The sequence below is a fragment of the Bombus impatiens genome, unplaced genomic scaffold (genome assembly GCF_000188095.3).
Source record: "Bombus impatiens unplaced genomic scaffold, BIMP_2.2 scf_0377, whole genome shotgun sequence".
Taxonomy (NCBI): domain Eukaryota; kingdom Metazoa; phylum Arthropoda; class Insecta; order Hymenoptera; family Apidae; genus Bombus; species Bombus impatiens.
In genome coordinates this window covers 98,540-118,009 of record NT_176796.1, presented here as the reverse complement: position 1 = coordinate 118,009, position 19,470 = coordinate 98,540, and the positions used below count along the sequence as shown (strand labels likewise).

Genomic DNA, 19,470 nt, shown 5'->3' with positions numbered 1-19,470 from the left:
TTTTCGATCGAACATATCAGATCCTAATTTATATATTTCATATATATATATACATAGATTGAATTTTACTTTATATTACTTTGCATCATAAAAATAAAAAATCATTTGTTTTTATAACAGAACAAAAGGTTGTACATTATATCTCTTTCTAATTATTAAGAAATATATACGTGGTTCGGAATGACTTCTTCGTTTAGTAGTGTGCGGATACCCGAGATTACGCACTCGAATAGGCTTGGAAAAAGTTGGAAAATACGTACTATTTTTAAAATATATAGTTGTAATTAATATCACAAAACATATAATCATACGAAACATATTAACGAAATATATTTTAATATAGCATTAACAGATGAAAATAAAAATTATATATATTAGTCTAGATTCACAAAGTCTAGAATTAAAATGGCATTTCCGGTTAATTTTATTCATTAACAATGGCGACGTTGCATTTGTTTGAATTAACCAATCAAATGCAATCTCTATTAATAAAACAACCAATCATGTTCTCGGAGAAATATACCCATAATGCACCGGAGATGGAGGTACGTAGTGGGTCAGTTCCTCTAGTAGATCTCCAATTTTGCTTCTTCGTTCACTTCGTTGTCGGACGCCATAATCAACGCTTCGTTTCGCAGAAGAGTGGGAAGTAAATCGAACTTTTTAGCGAAAAATCTTGTCTTTAATAATTACGGCTTGAAACATTTGAGCGGACGATGGCAGGAGCCGAATCGCCTAAATTAAAACAGGAATCGCAGAATGCATCTACAGAGAATAGTAATGAAAATCCACGAGAACGGAATCCTCCTGGTGGCGGCAACCGTGGTCCTCGTGGGCGAAAAGGAGGGACACGTTTTTCTGGCGGACGTGGTGGCGGAATGGGCGGAGGAAACAGAAATAACGATGGACCGGTAAGAATTTCATATAATTCTTTTATATATATATATATATTTTTTGTTGAGACTATAGTCGTTGTTCCTACCGCCATATTTGCTATAAATTGATGCGTAATATTTCCACTGGTTTTAAACTTCTGTCCTTTCGATTCATTAACTGTCGTTATTTATAAATATAATTTTTATTTATGTTATATACACATCAATTTATTATAGTGTTGCAACTAAAATAATGTTAGTCTTTTTTGTGATGCAGTATAAATACTATTTAATTAACTGTATTTTAATTACATTAACATATATGTATACCGTTACTGTAGGCAAATATTTAAATAAAATTTATAAGTACTCGAGAAGTTATATTAATATTTCTCAAATTGGAATATTAGATACATCGAAAAAGAAGCGCTGATAAAGTAAACTGAGATTTTTAGTTCTATTATTCTGTAAGGTCGATATAAAATACATTATAGTCAATAATTTTATTGCTGTGAGTACAATCAGTAAACGTTGTTATTTACCAGAGTTTCTGTATGAAGAAATGATTATAATATATTGATTCTTCATCAGAGTAGTTACAAAATGGCGTGTACGAAAATTGAAATGGCAGATAAATGTATCCTCGCTTTTACAACACGTGGTTAAAACATTTTTGTTCTCCTATAAATAGTATAATATATTTTATTAATGTATTTGTAGCGATCTAAATGTAAATTTTCTAGATTTCAAATGAGAATTTGGAATTTCAAAATTATTTAGAATTTGAATTAATTTAGTTTTAGGTAATAATAATAACAATTTGTAAAATTCATAACGTCAGGTATCATTTCAGTATTTATTAGCATTTATGAGATTTAAATAAATATTTCGAAAAATTGCTACGCAAAATGGCCGATTTCTAAGACCTCCAATGTCCATAATTTTGGCGAAGATAATGTTAATCTACCAAATTTAGTGTACTTTGTGATTAACTTTTGGTATTTGTATCTTTGGACATAAACTTTTTATAATCAACAGGTTGTACGTTTTAACGTAGCCTTTCCAAAAACTGTGTTATAGCCACTACTATGCACTGTCGATTAGTAGTCAGTAACCAAGTCTTCAGCAACCGCTGTGTTCGAAATATATATATATGTCGGAGATGAAAGAACACCGGAGCCTTCGGAATTTTGGATAATCCCGCAACATTGTAACCTAGAGTCTACTATAGCTGTAATTAAACAATTGTAGTTATTCAATCCGATTGTAATTGTTCGAGAGTTGTGATAATGAGCTCGGGCTCGAGGTGACAGCCAGTCGCCGAACGTAGCCGCGATCACGGGATGAACGCCTTGTCTAACAAAGGCATGGAGTAATTCTATAGCTCTCTTTAAAAAGGAAATAGTTGTAACACTCGACAGTAAACATTCTAACGGTCTCTGTCCCGTAGCTCGCCACACGCAGACCCTATTCTTCGAGTAAGATGATTGCCAGACGTCGATGCGTCTCCGCAGTACATGTTCAGCTAGCTCGAGGGCCCGTTATAAATCTTAAGATTTAGTCAACTCAAGTCCTTCAAACAGACAAACAGTCTTTGTCCCAACTACGGGAAGATAGGAGAGACCTATTTTTCAACGAACGGCGTCTCCCACTAGCAAGTTCCCTCGAGGGCGGCTAGCATCTTTTTCTAACCACTGATATAGAGATTGACCAATTAGCAGCAACGCCAATTTCCCTTACTTTCTGAACGAAGGCTTTTTTCGACAAATCCGATGATCTCATGTCCTTAGACACATCCCATTATAGTTTCCTTCTGTGGTATCATCGGGACGGGAAGGTCATTCTCTCTCGCGATTTCATCGACGAAAAGAGTAACCCCTTATGACCAGTGAATATTACGCATCCGACTTAGATTTTGTGAGCACGTTCATCTATCATGCCGTCGACCGTGGATTCGTTATTGAACCTAGGATCGTTGTCACTAGTTTCTCGAGTATCTAACTACGACGGTTACTTGTCCGGTTCTATGATAATCGTATTTGCACCAGTCAATGTCTTCTCTATCGCATAACAACATAATCGTAGTCCACAAAGGATTAATCGTGAGACCACTTTTATATAGCTACCTCCTTGTCCGTCTATGATGTAACTTGTTATTTTTTTAATAGAAAACGAAAATGTCAGTTGTAAAAGATAATAATAATAATAAACACATCAGAAACGATAAGTATGTATACAAATAATAAGTATGTATATAAACGTGACTGAATTTTATAAATATTACAGATGAAAATGAATGATCCTATGGATGGTGGTATGGACAATACCATGAATGAAGGAATAGGCGGAGGTATGGGTGGAGGTATGGGTATTGGACGTGGCGGTGGAATGCGTGGTGGTAGAGGTGGCCGCGGAGGGGGTGATAGAAACATGGGAAATCGATCACAAGATGTAAGTATGAATTAAAGAAATTATATGTACACACTAATTTTTTCAATTAACGCGAAGTATGTGTTCTATATATGGATTCTTTACTTAGATAAAAATTACTACAAAAGAATTATTTATAGAGAAAATCAATATAAGTTATAAAATTATTTATTTCATATTTTTATAAAAAAAGGATAATAATGAGAGCTTACAGAACCAAAAGAAATTTTATTCCTCGTTGTTGTCAGTACTGTAGCTCAAAATAGTCTCTCTTTTCTCTTTTAATTAACACGAAATCAATATCCTTGCTACTTGTAAACACGCGTTTAACGCATTCAATGCAGAAGATGCGAACGTATGCATTTCCGGATTTCCTATTTTCTTGCGGATGACGCCTGAATAAGTGAGATACATGTTATAAAAATATCGATTTTCGCCATCAGAGGCCCTCTTCAATTTTGTATGTCACATTGAATGTGTTAATATAATATGTGTAAGTTAAGCAGAAAAGATTGGAATGATGTAATAATTAGCTAATCAAGCGAGAATTTATATATTATGTATACTAATATACAATAAGAAAATGTTTTCTGGTGTAAAATGAAATTGCAATCGTAAACTAACATTAAAAAGATCAGTGTAAATCGAGAAATCAATGTGTACATATTAATACACAATACCTTTTTATAATCTTATTAATACTGCTTTTATTTTCGTGATCAGGATCGTTTAATGGAACGGATTATGGCTATTAGTGGTCCTACGCATGATCTACCACCCCCAGAAACCACTGAAAAGAAATTCAGTGGTCGTAATCGTCTGTATATTGGAAACTTGTCAAATGACGTTACAGAAGAGGAAATTCAACAGATCTTTCAACAATATGGTGAAATATCCGAACTTTTTGTAAATAAAGAGAAAAACTTTGCATTTCTTAGGATGGTGAGTTCAATAATTTTTCTTTCTTCCTTCTTTTTTCGTAATGTTTACATAAAAAAATGATTAAAATAATTACCGTCTGAAAGAAAATGATAAGATTTAGGCTGCTATCTTATACTATATGATGCATTGCATGTATATATATATATGTATATATGGATTTGTATGTATGACATTAAACTATAACTTAATCTTTTATTTTATAGGATTATAGGGTAAATGCCGAGAAGGCAAAACATGAGTTAGATGGAAAAAATGTATTCACAAATAGTAAAGGACGCGCACTTAAAGTTCGTTTTGCTCCACATTCTTCGACAGTTAAAGTTAAAAATCTTACACCTTGGATTACGAATGAATTGCTTGAGAGGGCATTCAGTGTTTTTGGTGAAATTGAACGGGCGATAGTTATAGCGGATGACAAGGGAAAATCTACTGGAGAGGGAATTGTAGAATTCTGCAGAAAACCGTCAGCCCAACTTGCTTTACGAAAGTGCACAGAAGGATGCTACTTTTTAACCGCGTACGTTTTTACTATAAATAAAAATGTTGTTTACCCCAATGCCACGCTTGTTTGACGTATTTAATTTATCTACAAGTGCCTAAAAATTGATCATAACGGGGTAAAGAAAAATAGTTCCCAAAGGAAGCATGATACAATAGATGTTTGTATTGTGTGCCGCAAATTGGAACACAAAACATTATTTTAAATATAATTTTATTGAAAGAAGGAGAGAGAACTTCGAAAACTTACATTCGAAAATTTACTTATAGGTCTCTACGTCCTGTAGTTGTTAAACCATTTGAATTACTAGATGACATTGATGGTTATTCAGACAAAAATCTACCTCGGAAAAATCAGGAATTTTTTACAGCTCGCGATATTGGTCCAAGGTTTGCAAAGATAGGAAGTTTTGAATATGAATATGGAACGAGGTGGAAACAGCTGCACGAATTATATGAGCAGAAAGAAGAAGCACTAAAAAGAGAAATGGCAATGGAGGAAGAAAAATTGGAAGCTCAAATGGAATTTGCACGATATGAACACGAAACTGAATTGTTGAGAGAACGTAAGTATTTTAACATCATTAAAAGATATTGCTTTAATATATACATATACATCGCACAAGCAATGTAAGTGTAATAAATCAGGAAATCAATAAGTTGATTTTCTTTAATTGATAGAATTGCGTATGCGCGAGGCCGATCGTGAGAGACAAAAGCGAGAATGGGAAATGAAAGAAAGACAGGCTGAAGAACAAAGAACGCGTGAAGAAGAACTACGAAGGAGACAACAGGAAGAAATGGCAATGCGTATTAGAAGACAAGAAGAGGAGCTACATCGTCGTCAACAAGAAAATAATTTATTCATGCAGGTAATTACTTGGCAACATTAACAAAAAACTAAATTCATTGGAATTACAGAAAGTTTCTATGATCATAGGTTGAAATTTTAACATCTTTATACTATAGGGATAACAATAGAGATCAGTAACATGTATTTATTAGAAACATGTATTTAAAAAAACTACATGCGGAGGTTACATAAAAGATTTTTATTTTTTATGCGTTTGCGAGAACGCATTATTTATTATTAACACTTTTATTTATTTATTTTATTTATTATTATTAACACTTTACCGACCGCTAGCGATTCAACAGCATACGCACGTCCGACCGGCATCTTAGGCGCTGACTCTATTTCGGTTTAGACTCTCCACGAACGCGAACGGTAAGTTTTTTAAATTGGTATAAAACTGTGGGAGCTTACAAAGCAACGCAACTGACGCAACTGAGCCAAGGTGCCTTAGTACTAAATAAATTACTGTTCAAATAATGAGAAAGATTGTCTGCGACAAAAAGCCGATTAATAGGCTATCGGTCGGTAAAGTGTTAACATTTATTATCATTATCATAGTGATAGGAATAGGATAGTATCACTACTTATAATGTTTGTGTGTCAGTATATTTGTATTTTTTTGTTTTGTTTTGTTTTTTTTTTTTACTAACGCTTGCGCTTATGTTCCTCTTATATTTAAGGAGCAAACAATGAGAGGAGGTGGAGGAGGCGGGATGGGAGGAAAAAATTATGATTCCGTTGGTAATAATGACCGCGATGGATATGGACAGCCAGATGGTAAGTTTCTTAAGATGTTGAAATGTTATTCTTCATAAACTCAACTATATTTCTCTAGCATATAATGTGTATTTATTTACTAGTATATTTGAATTCAATTAGTTCTCCTCGAAATAGAAATTTATATTTTATACTGATTGTTATTATTATATATAAAATTATATATAAATAATTATTATATATAAATTTTTACATGAAACATTTGTTCAAAATTCTTCAAAGCTATTTGTAATGGAAAAATTTACTTCGTTACAGGTGGAAGCAGCATGCCAGTGGTAATGTATCCCCCATTAAATTATCATTCTATATATATACATAAATATATATATATATTTATGTATATGTACATATATATGCATATGCACATACACGCATATATGTATATATATATGTATGTATGTATATATATATTTTCTTTTTTCCATAAAGTATTTATTTTTTCTGAAACTATTTCTTTGATATTTCATTTATGTATATTTCCATTTGGTGATATTACTAAACAAATTATTCTACCTATATATGAGAATCTTTTGTTAGAAATAATTGAACTGCCTTGCATGGTAAAATCGCGAGTATTATTAGTGAACACTTGTGAAAAACATAAGTGAAAGAACTTTACGAATATTCCTATAAAGCATGCTTTCCAATATAGCAGGGTTCTAATGTCTGCAACAATGGTAATAGTATTAAAATCAGTCTAATATCGAATATATATATCGTACAATAATAACTTTTAATTAGTTTATTATAACATGTGGAGGTGTCAATGGGCCTTAACATTAAATTTTCTACTTAACGGGAGATCATTTGTTGTAGCGTGAATAAGATACAGAAGTTTAAATTAATTTATTCGGTCTCCATAGAACCGAAGTATTTTGCGAGGTAGTAAGGACGATACTTATCATATCTTATATTTGAAACCTTTTATCTACGTTCACGTAACACACCGCTGCAATCTTTGTTAAATATTTTTCACTTGTATTACAAACGCATGTGAATGGTTTCTATTATTGTCTACTACAAACGGTTACTGAAACATGTGACATTTTTGGTTTTTTGAATGTAGTTCTACTTCTTGTAAAAATGTATGATTCTATGCTGATAAAAATATTTTAAAGCATTTATTGCTGGTTGGAAGGTTTTATCACGCTGACATTTATAAGTATTCAAAGTTATGAAATTAACAGAGAGGATATTTAAAAGTAAATGTACGAAATTTTGGAGAAATGTTAGGAAATTTTTATTAACTTATTATAAATAATGCGAGATATAAAGGTTGTATAGGTAGGTAAAGGTTTTATTGGACGGACTCTTCTCGCCATACCTAAATTTTTAATTTTTTAACTGCACTGTGAGATCGATACATTTAAGCCAGCAATCGCTTATTTTTACCTATACCATACATGACTAATTCTTAAACATCTTCGCTTTTATCTATAGGACGTGAATTTTAACGATAGTACTTTTATAAGCATTTGAGGGAATCCGCTTTTTTCAGTTTATACTGGTAATAAGCTTTGGGTTAATGTTCTACGTATTCAATTCGAATATATTCTTCATAAACAGGGCTTTGGAATTCATAAATATTGAATCTAGGAATACTTTTTAGGCATTCATCAGTAAAATTGAAGCTAAAACTGAATTAATATTTCGTGCCTCATTGGCTTCTCCATATGCTTGCAGACAGGAGGCTCTGTTCTTCTATTTTCTCTAGTTACATTAAGAATTAGGTATTAGGTATGCTTATATACTATGGAACTAGCATCGTTCAACGTATAAATCTGAACATTAGAACTAAATTAAATATTCATTTCCTCGCTTAAATAGTTCCATAGTAATAATTGGATATTTATTAACCAACAAATGCCCAACTACATTGAATATTAATTAAACATAATTAGCTGTATTCAGAAATTATTTTTATTTAAATAAATATTGACTATATTTAAATATAGTATATATTTAAATATGCACACATACATTTATTTAGAGATATTTACTTGAAGATTAAGTGCAATTTAAACATAGTTTCTGAGTACAGCAATATCAATTTTGATTTACAATAAGTAAAAGAGCTTAAAACAATCTTTATGTTTCATTTATCTAAATGAATATAATTTTGAGTTTTTATTGTTATATTAATCTTTATGAATCTTTTTTCATATTCCAAACTATATATTTTGTGAACTATTTATTACATACCTTACATGCACGATTCTGTAGTATAGATATTGTATAAAGTTTGCTTAGAGATCTTGATCACATCTCTTTGTCACTTATACAAATATTTAAGCTTCAGAGTTGTGTAAAATTGATTCAATATTAATTGTTACAACATTATCGCTAAAAATACACACTATTGATATAACTAATATGACGAGATACTTCTTGTTCGTACACTAGAACGGTTATATTTTTAAAAGTCGTATAACTACGTGTTGGGTACTTAAATTAAGAACCTCGTATACGTTTCTATAATTTAAAACCCCTAATGTTCTATATATGAACGTTTATTGTGCGTTTAACATTATTTGATGAGGACTTGGTACCGAATTTGAAATATCTATCGTGTAAATTAAAATTTTTAACAATTTCAGAGAAATTTCTCTAGCGGTATGGAATAATATAATAGCGTATATTCTTTCAGTTAAATTACACCCATAGGAATCATCCAGTTAAATTACACCCAGTGGAATCTAGTGTGATACATCTATACTTCTACTTTAATCCCGAAAGTTCTAAACCTTTAATTTTATGACTCGAATTCAATCTTAAAATATGACTTATAAAGTTAAGGGTGCATTTAAATGAACGGACTTATGCAAAATATTGTAGACGAAGAAATACATTCTAAGGATATTCTTCTAACCTATTTCACCAGACTTGTGTGCACTGACTTAGACGGTAACCATTGTCGATCGTATGTTGGGCATTTGCTTGGTTTAATAAGGCTAATCGATGTTGAGAAAACGGCATACTCTGAAAGCAGTGTAACTATTCGTATCTATGATTTGTTCTAGCGCGTGTATTATTCACGCATTCCATTCTACTAATGTTGTACGTACAAACAACATCTAACATTGTGTTTTCCCCTTTCTTTTCTATGTGATTTGACGAAAATTGACGATGACCTGTGCTGCTGTCAAACATGGATGGTCGCCCTGAACCGTGAAATGTATTTATGGTACATCCAAAATCTACAAAACACCGTTATTCACCGTATTAAACAAAAATCGTTGGCATTCATTTCGGTGATATCGGCTCATAACTTTCGACTACACTTCGTCCTTAAAATATCATTTTGTTTTTACTTTACGCGTAATAATTAAATTCACCTTTCTCTGTAATGATGATTAGGATCCAAAGTCTTTTATGGATGCTTATAATAGTATGGATCGTGGTAGTCGTGGGGGTTACAATGACGATCGTAGTCAAATAATGGATTTGATGGATATGAGGGTCGATATGGGTAATATGGGTGGTGGTCGTGGAGGTAGTGGTGGTAGTGGACGTTGGCAAGGTGGAAGTGATCGTAATCGTCAGGATGACTATCCTAATAAAAGAAGACGCTATTAAAGATGTTGCGGTATTAACATAACTTCCTTTTTCTAATCGATTGAGAAGAATCAATAGTTCGCATTGTAGTCATTTTTTCCAACAAAATTTGTTATCGATCATCTTTCACGTTTTATATCATGGCACAGTGTTTCGAGTATATGGGCGTTCAGGGCAAAAATCATAACATTGTATCTGTACACAATTTTTTCTTCAATTCACTCTTTGGTTTTAAATTGAACTTTCATTCATTTGTTAAAATGTAAATACTACGATTATATTGATTCAGGGAAAGATTCAGAACATACGTGTGTTTGCATCATGACAGATGAATCATTTGTTGCTATTAAATATTACCTTGTATCTGTAGTTGAATATTTCCTTAATTTTATTATATCATTTTCTGTGTGTTTCGACACACTTGTATCATAGTTTGTGATAAGCAAATTGTACAAATTTTTATTACAGTTTTCCCTAGAACTTTTGAGGCTATGATGTTTCCGTATATATCTTATTTCATTATGTCTAACTAACCATAGCTTCTTTAGACAACGTTTTCATAAATATTGTTACGCGTGTAATAATATCTATTCCGTAAATTAGTAATTTATATAAAGGCATATTATGCCATTCATAAATAGAGAATTATATCGTTATTGTTTTTTGTAACAGTACTGTACAAAAGTAATACGATGACTATAGCGAACAAACAAAAATTTTAAGAAAAATAAACAGTATCTATATAATGAAGGATTAGGAATATTTAGTGAGTCCATATATAGCATCGCGTAACGCTGAAGCGATGCCATTTTGGCCATCTTTTCTATTTTGAACAAATTTTAGACAATTGAAACTTTGATTTTAATATAAAATTTACTACTATCCTTCACATTAAAAAAAGTTCAGATTATTTGTTATTATTGAGATTATTTGAAATTGAAATTGAATTTACTCTCACCAGTTTCAAAGGTGATAGGATATTGAATTTTAAGAAAAATCAGATTAAATATGCAAATGCTGATTTTTGTGATAAACTTTATGCCTCAATTTTAGTAACAAATAGATTTCGTTATTAACATTTCAAGATAGAACAATCTGTAGATCTCAATTCCTTTTTTTCATTTCCTCTCTTTCTTTTCTTTTTCTCCTTTTTCTTCTTATTTCTCTGTTTTCTTTTATTTTTTGTCCATTGATCGAAATGCTGTGCATAAAGGCGAAACAATATTAATAAGAATGAATAGGCAACAATGAAAGGGTGATATGTAATGATTGAGAGAGTGTGCTTTTATATTTTTCAATGTGGATCTGATTTCGTGATATCGCGAATTATTTTATTCATGTGGCATTACTTCAACAAATTTCAAGGGAGTACCCTATCTTGTGAGCCAAGAAAACAGATAAATTAAGACTTTCCTTCTCAGGGTAATTATTGTGTGAAATATCGGGATTTTCTTTCAAAGGATGTTGGGCAACGTTTTATATTCAGTTTCATCTAATGTCTGAAATTACAAAACGGCGGAGTTATGCAACATTATCTATTGTCATGTTTGATAAAACCTTTGAATCTGGTATCTGAAGTGACTGGAACGTAAAACAAGAAAAATTTCCATATCAATCTAAACAAAGATATAACGTAGTTATAACGTAGCTCACTATCCTTAGGTGTAGCTTTCAGTAATATACAAATGATGGTATTTGAAAGGAAATGGGTTTTCACCCAATAAAGTTAACTTTTGTAAAACGAATTTAAATATCAGAGAAGATCGTATGCTGTGCATTTTACGTAATCTTATAATGCGTAATAATACGTAATAATTTAAAAAGTTAGTCGAATATACTTAGTTGTTGATATCTACCTTGGGTCTCACGTGAAAACGATGTTTTCGAGGAAATCGTGGTCATAGACCAATTTATTTGGTCATAGTTTTAAATGGTCATAGACCATTTAAGCCAATATTTTAACGAAATAAAACAAACATTTTAAGAATTTATCCTTAGCTCGCAGTTCTAACTCTATAACAGGATACTCCTGGCTCGGAAACTTTCATCAGCTTGTTTTAAAGCTACTCTTAGTAATTATGGAATTTCTTTGGACCTTTATCGTGTTCCTGAATTTTCGCGCGTTTAGGTGTTGTTTGTTTACTTCTTCGCAAAAATCGCTTGCACTACTTCCAATAACCGGTTTCATAAATTGCTTCATTAATGATATTGTTTTATATACACCGTTGAGAATACTAGCAGCAACGAAATCTGCAATTTTTCTCATCATCATTTTCCATTTTCTTATTACAGATTATTGTCTTCGGGACAATTGTCCAAATTACAGAATTTACACTCACTCTTATTGTTTTGCGTGAATCAGTCCATATCGTTTTTCCGGATTATTTGACCCGAGACGGTTTTCTAACGTTACTTCAATAAACAAAAAATCAAAGTTTTATCTATATTGAAAAATTAACCGAAATTTCTGTTTCACAAACGTTATATTAGATCTTCCTACCTGACGCGCAATATACAGTGATTTTTGGTGCCGTAACTTCGCCAATTTTCGAATTTCAAAAAATCCAACTGCAATATTCTATGAAATGTTGAAAATATCTTCGGTTTTTCGAAACCGACAAGGTTAGGGGTACTCCCTTCCAAATATAAATTTACGAATGTGTGTTTAATACATGGGAAGTCCTTTTAAAGGGATTTAATGGTACTTTTCAATTTGATGTATTAACAAATTGTAAATATTTTAACAGGCATACTTCTTGAGCCATCGAAAAAGCAAAATATCAGCGTACTGTTAAAACATTGACTATTAACATAACCGTATCTTTTTCCAAGGATAAAGAAATGATTTGAACTGTACGCCTCTTAATCCCCCATAAGACTGTTCTAAACATGAGAATCGCATATAATGGAAAAACTGAATTTAAATTTGCGGTGTCACTATAACATACAGTAATGTAGACAAACGTATATTCACTGTCAATTAGTACTTTCAATAAAATAATCATCTCATAGAAGTTTCTCTTTATGAAACAATATGTAAATATTACAAATAATATAGTAGTATTGCTTTTCATTACTATTGTATTGTCATACTTATATACTATTCATAGTTCATTATTTCATTTGATTCGGTAGTTTTTCAGGGTGAAAGTATATACACTGTCCGTACTTTTAGCTTTGTTCTTTACGATTAAAAAATTAGTTCGTAAGTAAAAAGTGCGTTTAGTATTGACTGAAATCGATATCGGTCATTTGGTAACTTATCTTTCTAATAACGAGTAAAATTTCTTATATACGTGTCTGTGTCAAAGTTTTACTCCGTGCATTATGCATATTCATACGTTACGTGTCTTTATGTTAATGATGGTGTGAATGTCGCCACGAGAAGAAGTATATGCAATATCTGCATTACTCGAAGCTTTATAAAAGTAATTACATTAGAATAAGACGTATATTCTCAGCAGCAGTAATCAATCTGCGCTTGTGCTATTCAAATTTTGTGAAGGAACATAATTGACAGAAAGTAATTTTATGAATAAAGATTTACATATATCCATACATAGGAATATATAATACACTAACGTTTATTTAATTACTAATCTTCTCCGTTAAAATTTCGCGAATATCGCGTTTATTTGAAAGATATTGTGAAAATATGCTGCATCTTTGTTTTCAATACACTGAGTTCAATACTCGGTCGACGCTTATTATGAAATTGAATCTTAAATATGTCATACAAACTAACGTCATAGGCATATACAATTTATCTCTATAAGTTGTAAGAGGAAATTAAATATGAACACTCCATATAAGTTATAATTTGTATGCTTGCAACTTTGAATAACACTACTGCAATGATGATTTTATATTACATTGTTACACATTTATATTTTATAACATCTTTTTCTATAATTTAAAAAAGTTTATACCGTGATGGGTTGATATTTATGGAGAACTGTGAATTGAAACAAGTACTAGAATACTTGACAAATAGATTTTTATAAGAATCCGAGGAGTAATTATACGACAGATATTATTCTTCTTATAGAAATATACGAAGGCAGTGTGTTCGGAGGTTAAGCTTATTTTACTATTAAACCACTAATCATCACCGCTTATAGGTGAATATTAAGCAAAGATATTTCGATAACGGTATATTTGTTAAACTGTTCTAACTCGAATGTGAGTTATGAATTTCCTAAAAAGAGATAGGGATATTATAGTTAAAATAGAAAATGATAATAAGTATTACGTTCTATCTTAAATGCTGATATATAATGCTATTAAAATATATATCTTTTTATAAACTTTGAAGGATTCATCCGAGATAAATTTCAACTTAATTTTAAATTAAAAAGTAGTAAACTTTCTTTTTTAAAAGTGTTTGCGGTACATTTCTTTCATTTTGGGAGTAAATTAAAGTTTTGATATTGACGTTTTAAATAAAAGTAAGCATAATATAATGTAATCAAGTACAATTAGAAGTATTTGCTTGGAGAAAACTGAAAAGTTATGGTGAAAAAGTAATATTATCTGATCTACTTTTATTACAAGTTTATTATTTTCAAATATATCACCGCATTTCTTTCAGGAATCCCTCGACATAATGGACATCATACATTTTATATTTCTATGAAGTTTCCAATAATGTGATAATTTTTAACAATGAACAAGTTCTTGGAGGAATGTATATTTTCATGAAATTCATTTTAAATTATTCTTCATTATTCTTCATTATTCTTTACCCACATTTTGTGTCTCTCTGTAAAATCTTACCCCTAGAATGTCATTATTACATGGTTCGTCATTGAAGAATTTCCAAACATGACTTCATTTGATATTGTATTCTCGTATTATACTAATAACTACTTTATAAACGGTGCATTAAAAAATGTAATACAAATTCATCTTGTGTTTTCCGAATGAAAGTGAACATTTACAATGAGATTCGCCAAAATATAGCTATTTAATGAACATGTTCTTAACATATCTGCATTACATAATTTATACATTATATAAACACATGAGATGTGTATACATAAGAGGCCTTAATGAACGAGAATCTTCACTACTTTAAACACACCACTAAGCTGATTATGAAAAATGGATATGGTCAGACTACTATATCTTTATTTGAGAATTTTTCTGGCAATGCCTATACACATTACGTGACAAATATTGTCATTATTGAATAAGTGTCTAGATAATAATAAAGTATTTCTTGCGATCAAAGTTATCCAATTTCTTTATCGAAGGAAACTGTTATGTGCAAGTAATACGCATTTGTTTGAAATTCCTAATAATGCGCGATATAAACTGACTGTTGTTAATCAAGAATCTCTTAACGGAGGAGAGTCTGCAATCACAAGATAGGCTTACATACTTGAAACTACTAGTCAGTGAAACTACTGGTACGAGGTGAGTAGACTTTGTAAAACTGTTATTATGCGTACTTCTATTTTAATCTTCGGGTGGGACATTTATATGAATATATGGTAAAGATTATGAAATAGTATAAATGGCACATGACATAAATGTTACATATATTTCATCATTGTAATCTTTATTTACTTAATATTGAATACATAAATTATAATTCAGCAATTAAGGAGCTCCATATTTTTGAACGAGTCTAATAATTTGTAATCTTTACCAGCGAAATTGAACTTATAACGTTATCCAAAATTAGCAAACAAATAGGAAATTACGATATAGAATGGTTTATTTTGTTAATTGTATGTATTCAATATACCATTGACTTCATATTCAACCAAGCTAACTCTTATGAAAATCTAATCGTTTTATTATATGATTTTATAAAAACCCTAATAATACTTGTGTACAAATTTACCAGCCTAGTCCGTGTTTTTACCTATGACAACCGAAATATTCTTGTATACCAACTTTAGCAAAGGTTGTCTGGGTTCATTATTGAAATCTAGGCTGATATATCTAATTGTTACTTGAACAACAAAACTGCAATATCGTATTGGCTATACTTATACCTTGGGTGGTAAATATATATATATAGGCCACTTTATCAAATATACTATACATATAATTTATGCATTTAGTGCTATCAAATATTATTTAAAAAGGTTAGATATTTTAATATTTAAAATCTGAAACTATATATTAGTTATACCCATAAAGAATTTTCGTTTGTAAGACCTATGCAGCCTATACTATTTCTATATTTTAAAAATTGTTAATTTTAATTTATTTGTAAATTTACATGTTTTACACTGTATAAAACTGCATATAAAACGATATTATATTTTTAATATATTATATATATACGTAACATGAATTTTTACTTACACAATTTTAATTATCGAAGGGGTGAAAAATGTTTCATGTCGTATAACAGAGTTCATATTTGTATGGACGGTATTATTATACTTCACAAGATATACTCTCGAAGTTTAAGATGTGTGGAAGTAATCTCTGTGAACAATCGCTTCATCGATTGTAACGATCTGTAATCGTTAACTTTAAATGTAATTTGTATACAAAAAGTATTAATTCATTGCATACCGTATTAAAACTTTTAATATATTGTTTTTATGTAAAATATTTATATTAGTATTTATGTTTACAGATACTAATAGCAGTTGCTAGCTGAGGGAATGAATAAAACGTATTGAGAAGTGAAAAGGTAAATTTACATAAAAACTATTATATACCTTTAAGAATCAAACGAATAATTTATATTGAATTGTATTGTAATATGGAATAATGAGATTATATATGATATAATTATATCTAATCTTCATTTATTCCAAGTTTTTTAGAATTTTTTTTAATGCACTAATTATATAGAATTTAAGGCAATTATACAACGGCAATTATACCACATATCACTTTCTCTGATAATAGAATTTTCATTTACAGATTTGCACACTTCACATTTAATTGCATCTATTTCACCATCCCGTATGTATTCAACATACAAACGCAAAATGTGTGCAAAAGAATGCGTGCAGAATCATAAGGTTTGTTTCAATGTTGTCTTGCTTTTCTTTGTCTATCGAGTTAAGGTTAAATATTTTTTTACAATTGCATTCCTTTCTACGATGACAAATATGTGATTAATGAAAGATTTCAATGATTATCTCAACGTGTCTTGGGTGTATTGCTTCAAAATTTTCACTTGAACTAACGTGTATATGCTCGTATAATATTAATACTAATAAAATACTTTTTGTTTTGCAGGAGGAAAATATACAAACGTGTCGAAATTTACGTGTCAGAATTAATAACGCTAATCATATTACGAAAGTTTCGAAGGATTATGATTATATCAAATGTCGGATCATTGTACAGTTTTGATTTAACTAATCATCCCTTTAAATATTTCTTCGTACTTAATGGACTAGATGAAGCAAAAAATTAATTTTGTACGCTATACGCACACAGCAAGTCATCGTTTTGGAATAGGAGTATTTAAGGTAATATACATTTTTTAAAGTATTATTTCGACGGTACATCAAACCTACAGATATTTCATTCCACATATTTCTTTTTCATTTTATGTATCTTATTTTATGCAAAAATTTCTAAAATATAATGATGATTTTCTTTCGGGGCTGAGCATAGTGACGAAGCTTCAAAAATCCAACGTGTACACTTTCACTGAGAAAAACAAAGATTCATATATATTCAAGTTTAGTACGTTTAAGTGGTAATTGTACTTTTTTTTTTTTTTAGGACGTTAGAAGCTGCTATGAGAGGTGGAATTGTTTTGACGATATATCATACTTTAAAAGGTGATTATTTATTCAGACAATACCAATTATCATGATTTTACTATCAATTATACGAATGACAAAAAGAAATACTCGTATATTTTAATCACATCATATCTGTTTCGTTCAGTTAAATTCTCAAAATGATTAACTGCCTAAATGTATCCCCAATATGTTCGTTGACCGTGGATGCTTAACTAGACAATACTTGTGTATATTTTCATATAAACCTATTATGATGAAATTTTGGCTAGAGTTCTGAATAAAAGATGACAATTATTGTTCGTATATTATACTGAAACTTAATATACAAATAATAAAAGAAAATCATCTAAATGCAATTTTCTAAATAGTTTTTTTTTTATTGCAGTGTTTGACTCAAAATACCAAAATTATCAATATCGTTGGGTCCTAAAATACAATTTGAAATTTCCGAGCTTTTTCCGTTCATGTGACCGGCTAGCAGCCTTTTTTGTTGAGAGCGTTCGGATTGTAAAAGGTGAAAAGTCGTCGAAAGTCGAAAATATAGAATAAAAATTCTTTTTTTTTTTTTTCTTAATTTTTCCATCGAGACAACGATCTACAGTGAGATCCGTTATAACGAGACGTGATAAAGTGCACGCGTACCGAGCGAAAATTCAAAGTCGATTTTCTCGAAAACAAAGCCTCAAACGAAAAATTTTTATTCTATATTTTCGACTTCTTTTTTCGCGTAGGATCACCCCCTTTCCGCTTGTACCACCACCAGTTACCAACCACCCTGTATACTCCGAGTAATTTTACTATGTTTTGCGTAGAATTATTGTATTATATATTTCCATATCATGAAACATTTAAAAAATATTAAACATCTTTTTATGCGTTTAATGTATAAAATTTTTTGATTTACATTATGACTAAACGTGAACACGTTCGCAATTCAACGTACTTTGCTTTTAGTACCACTCTAGGAAAGTAATACGCCTCATCAATTAAAATATTTTTGTAACTACGTATGTTAAACAGTATTCACAAAAAGTATATTGTATGTATTTTCTGAAGCTTATCGAAAAAGTAATAAATAAAGAGTATTTGTGTTATTCATGTAAAAGAAGTTAGGATTTTTGGTTTCAGATGTGTGACCTACAATCAGTGGACGTTCGTTACTTATAATATGGATCAAGAGACTTTGAACATGTTCAGAAGCTTTATTTTAAATTTAACTTTAAACAAAGCTTAATTCATTCTCCATTTTTTATACGATATTAATTACTGTATACTCAGAATAAGTAATGGCTAAAATTTCTATGTTACTTTAATAAAATATATATATACATATAATTTATTGTTAAAACTTTAATTTCGTTTGTAACATCCATTTGTGTAGTATCACCACATCACTCATAAATATAATGCACCCTCGCTTACGACGGAAGTATTAACTAAACATGAAATTAAAATTTTATATACAATACTACAGAATATTCATTAAATCTTCTATTTTTACTCCTGACCCCTTTTCACATGATAAAAATGTATTAAAATGCGATTTAATAAACTTAGAGACTAATGTAAACAGTAATAAATAAGTAATATTATAAAGATGAGGTATTGAATTCAATGTAAATTCATTTAGAATTAAAAGGACGTGATCGATAGATATTCTACGACGGAAAAAAGTAGTTCTAATTAACAAATATGACTATAAATAAAAATAACGAAATAAGTTCTAACAATATATTTTACGGGAAATTGATTTTATAGAATTATATATATACTAATATCTCATTTAGTTTGTGAGCAGATAGTA

At 30.3% G+C, this 19,470-nt stretch overlaps 1 protein-coding gene across 5 annotated transcripts; it reads left to right on the top strand.

The window, feature by feature from the left end:
- Window positions 1-580: 580 nt before the first annotated feature.
- On the top strand, window positions 581-19,134 carry LOC100740586 (hrp65 protein). Of its 5 annotated transcripts, XR_004461809.1 has the most exons (15): window positions 581-911; window positions 3,162-3,326; window positions 4,029-4,247; window positions 4,451-4,764; window positions 5,016-5,311; window positions 5,427-5,617; window positions 6,282-6,378; window positions 6,634-6,653; window positions 9,736-9,964; window positions 16,535-16,591; window positions 16,828-16,928; window positions 17,149-17,384; window positions 17,644-17,702; window positions 18,052-18,180; window positions 18,795-19,134. XR_004461809.1 is itself a non-coding variant. In XM_033320957.1 (9 exons), the coding sequence occupies exons 1-9, from the start codon at window positions 717-719 to the stop codon at window positions 9,952-9,954; spliced, it is 1,716 nt and encodes a 571-aa protein (XP_033176848.1). In that variant the 5' UTR covers window positions 581-716; the 3' UTR covers window positions 9,955-10,683. The 5 variants fall into 5 exon arrangements, 1 of the variants encoding a protein (XP_033176848.1); XR_004461810.1 differs by lacking the exon at window positions 18,052-18,180; XR_004461811.1 differs by lacking the exons at window positions 9,736-9,964; window positions 18,052-18,180; window positions 18,795-19,134 and having other exon boundaries at window positions 17,644-17,696.
- The last annotated feature ends 336 nt before the right edge of the window (window positions 19,135-19,470 follow it).

Bases quoted from the DNA above. Each gene is read 5' to 3' on its own strand.
- LOC100740586 (XM_033320957.1), top strand. From the start codon at position 717: ATGGCAGGAGCCGAATCGCCTAAATTAAAACAGGAATCGCAGAATGCA. The intron at 5,312-5,426 runs GTAAGTATTTTA...TTTAATTGATAG, and splicing joins AACTGAATTGTTGAGAGAAC to AATTGCGTATGCGCGAGGCC. The intron at 5,618-6,281 runs GTAATTACTTGG...CTTATATTTAAG, and splicing joins AAAATAATTTATTCATGCAG to GAGCAAACAATGAGAGGAGG.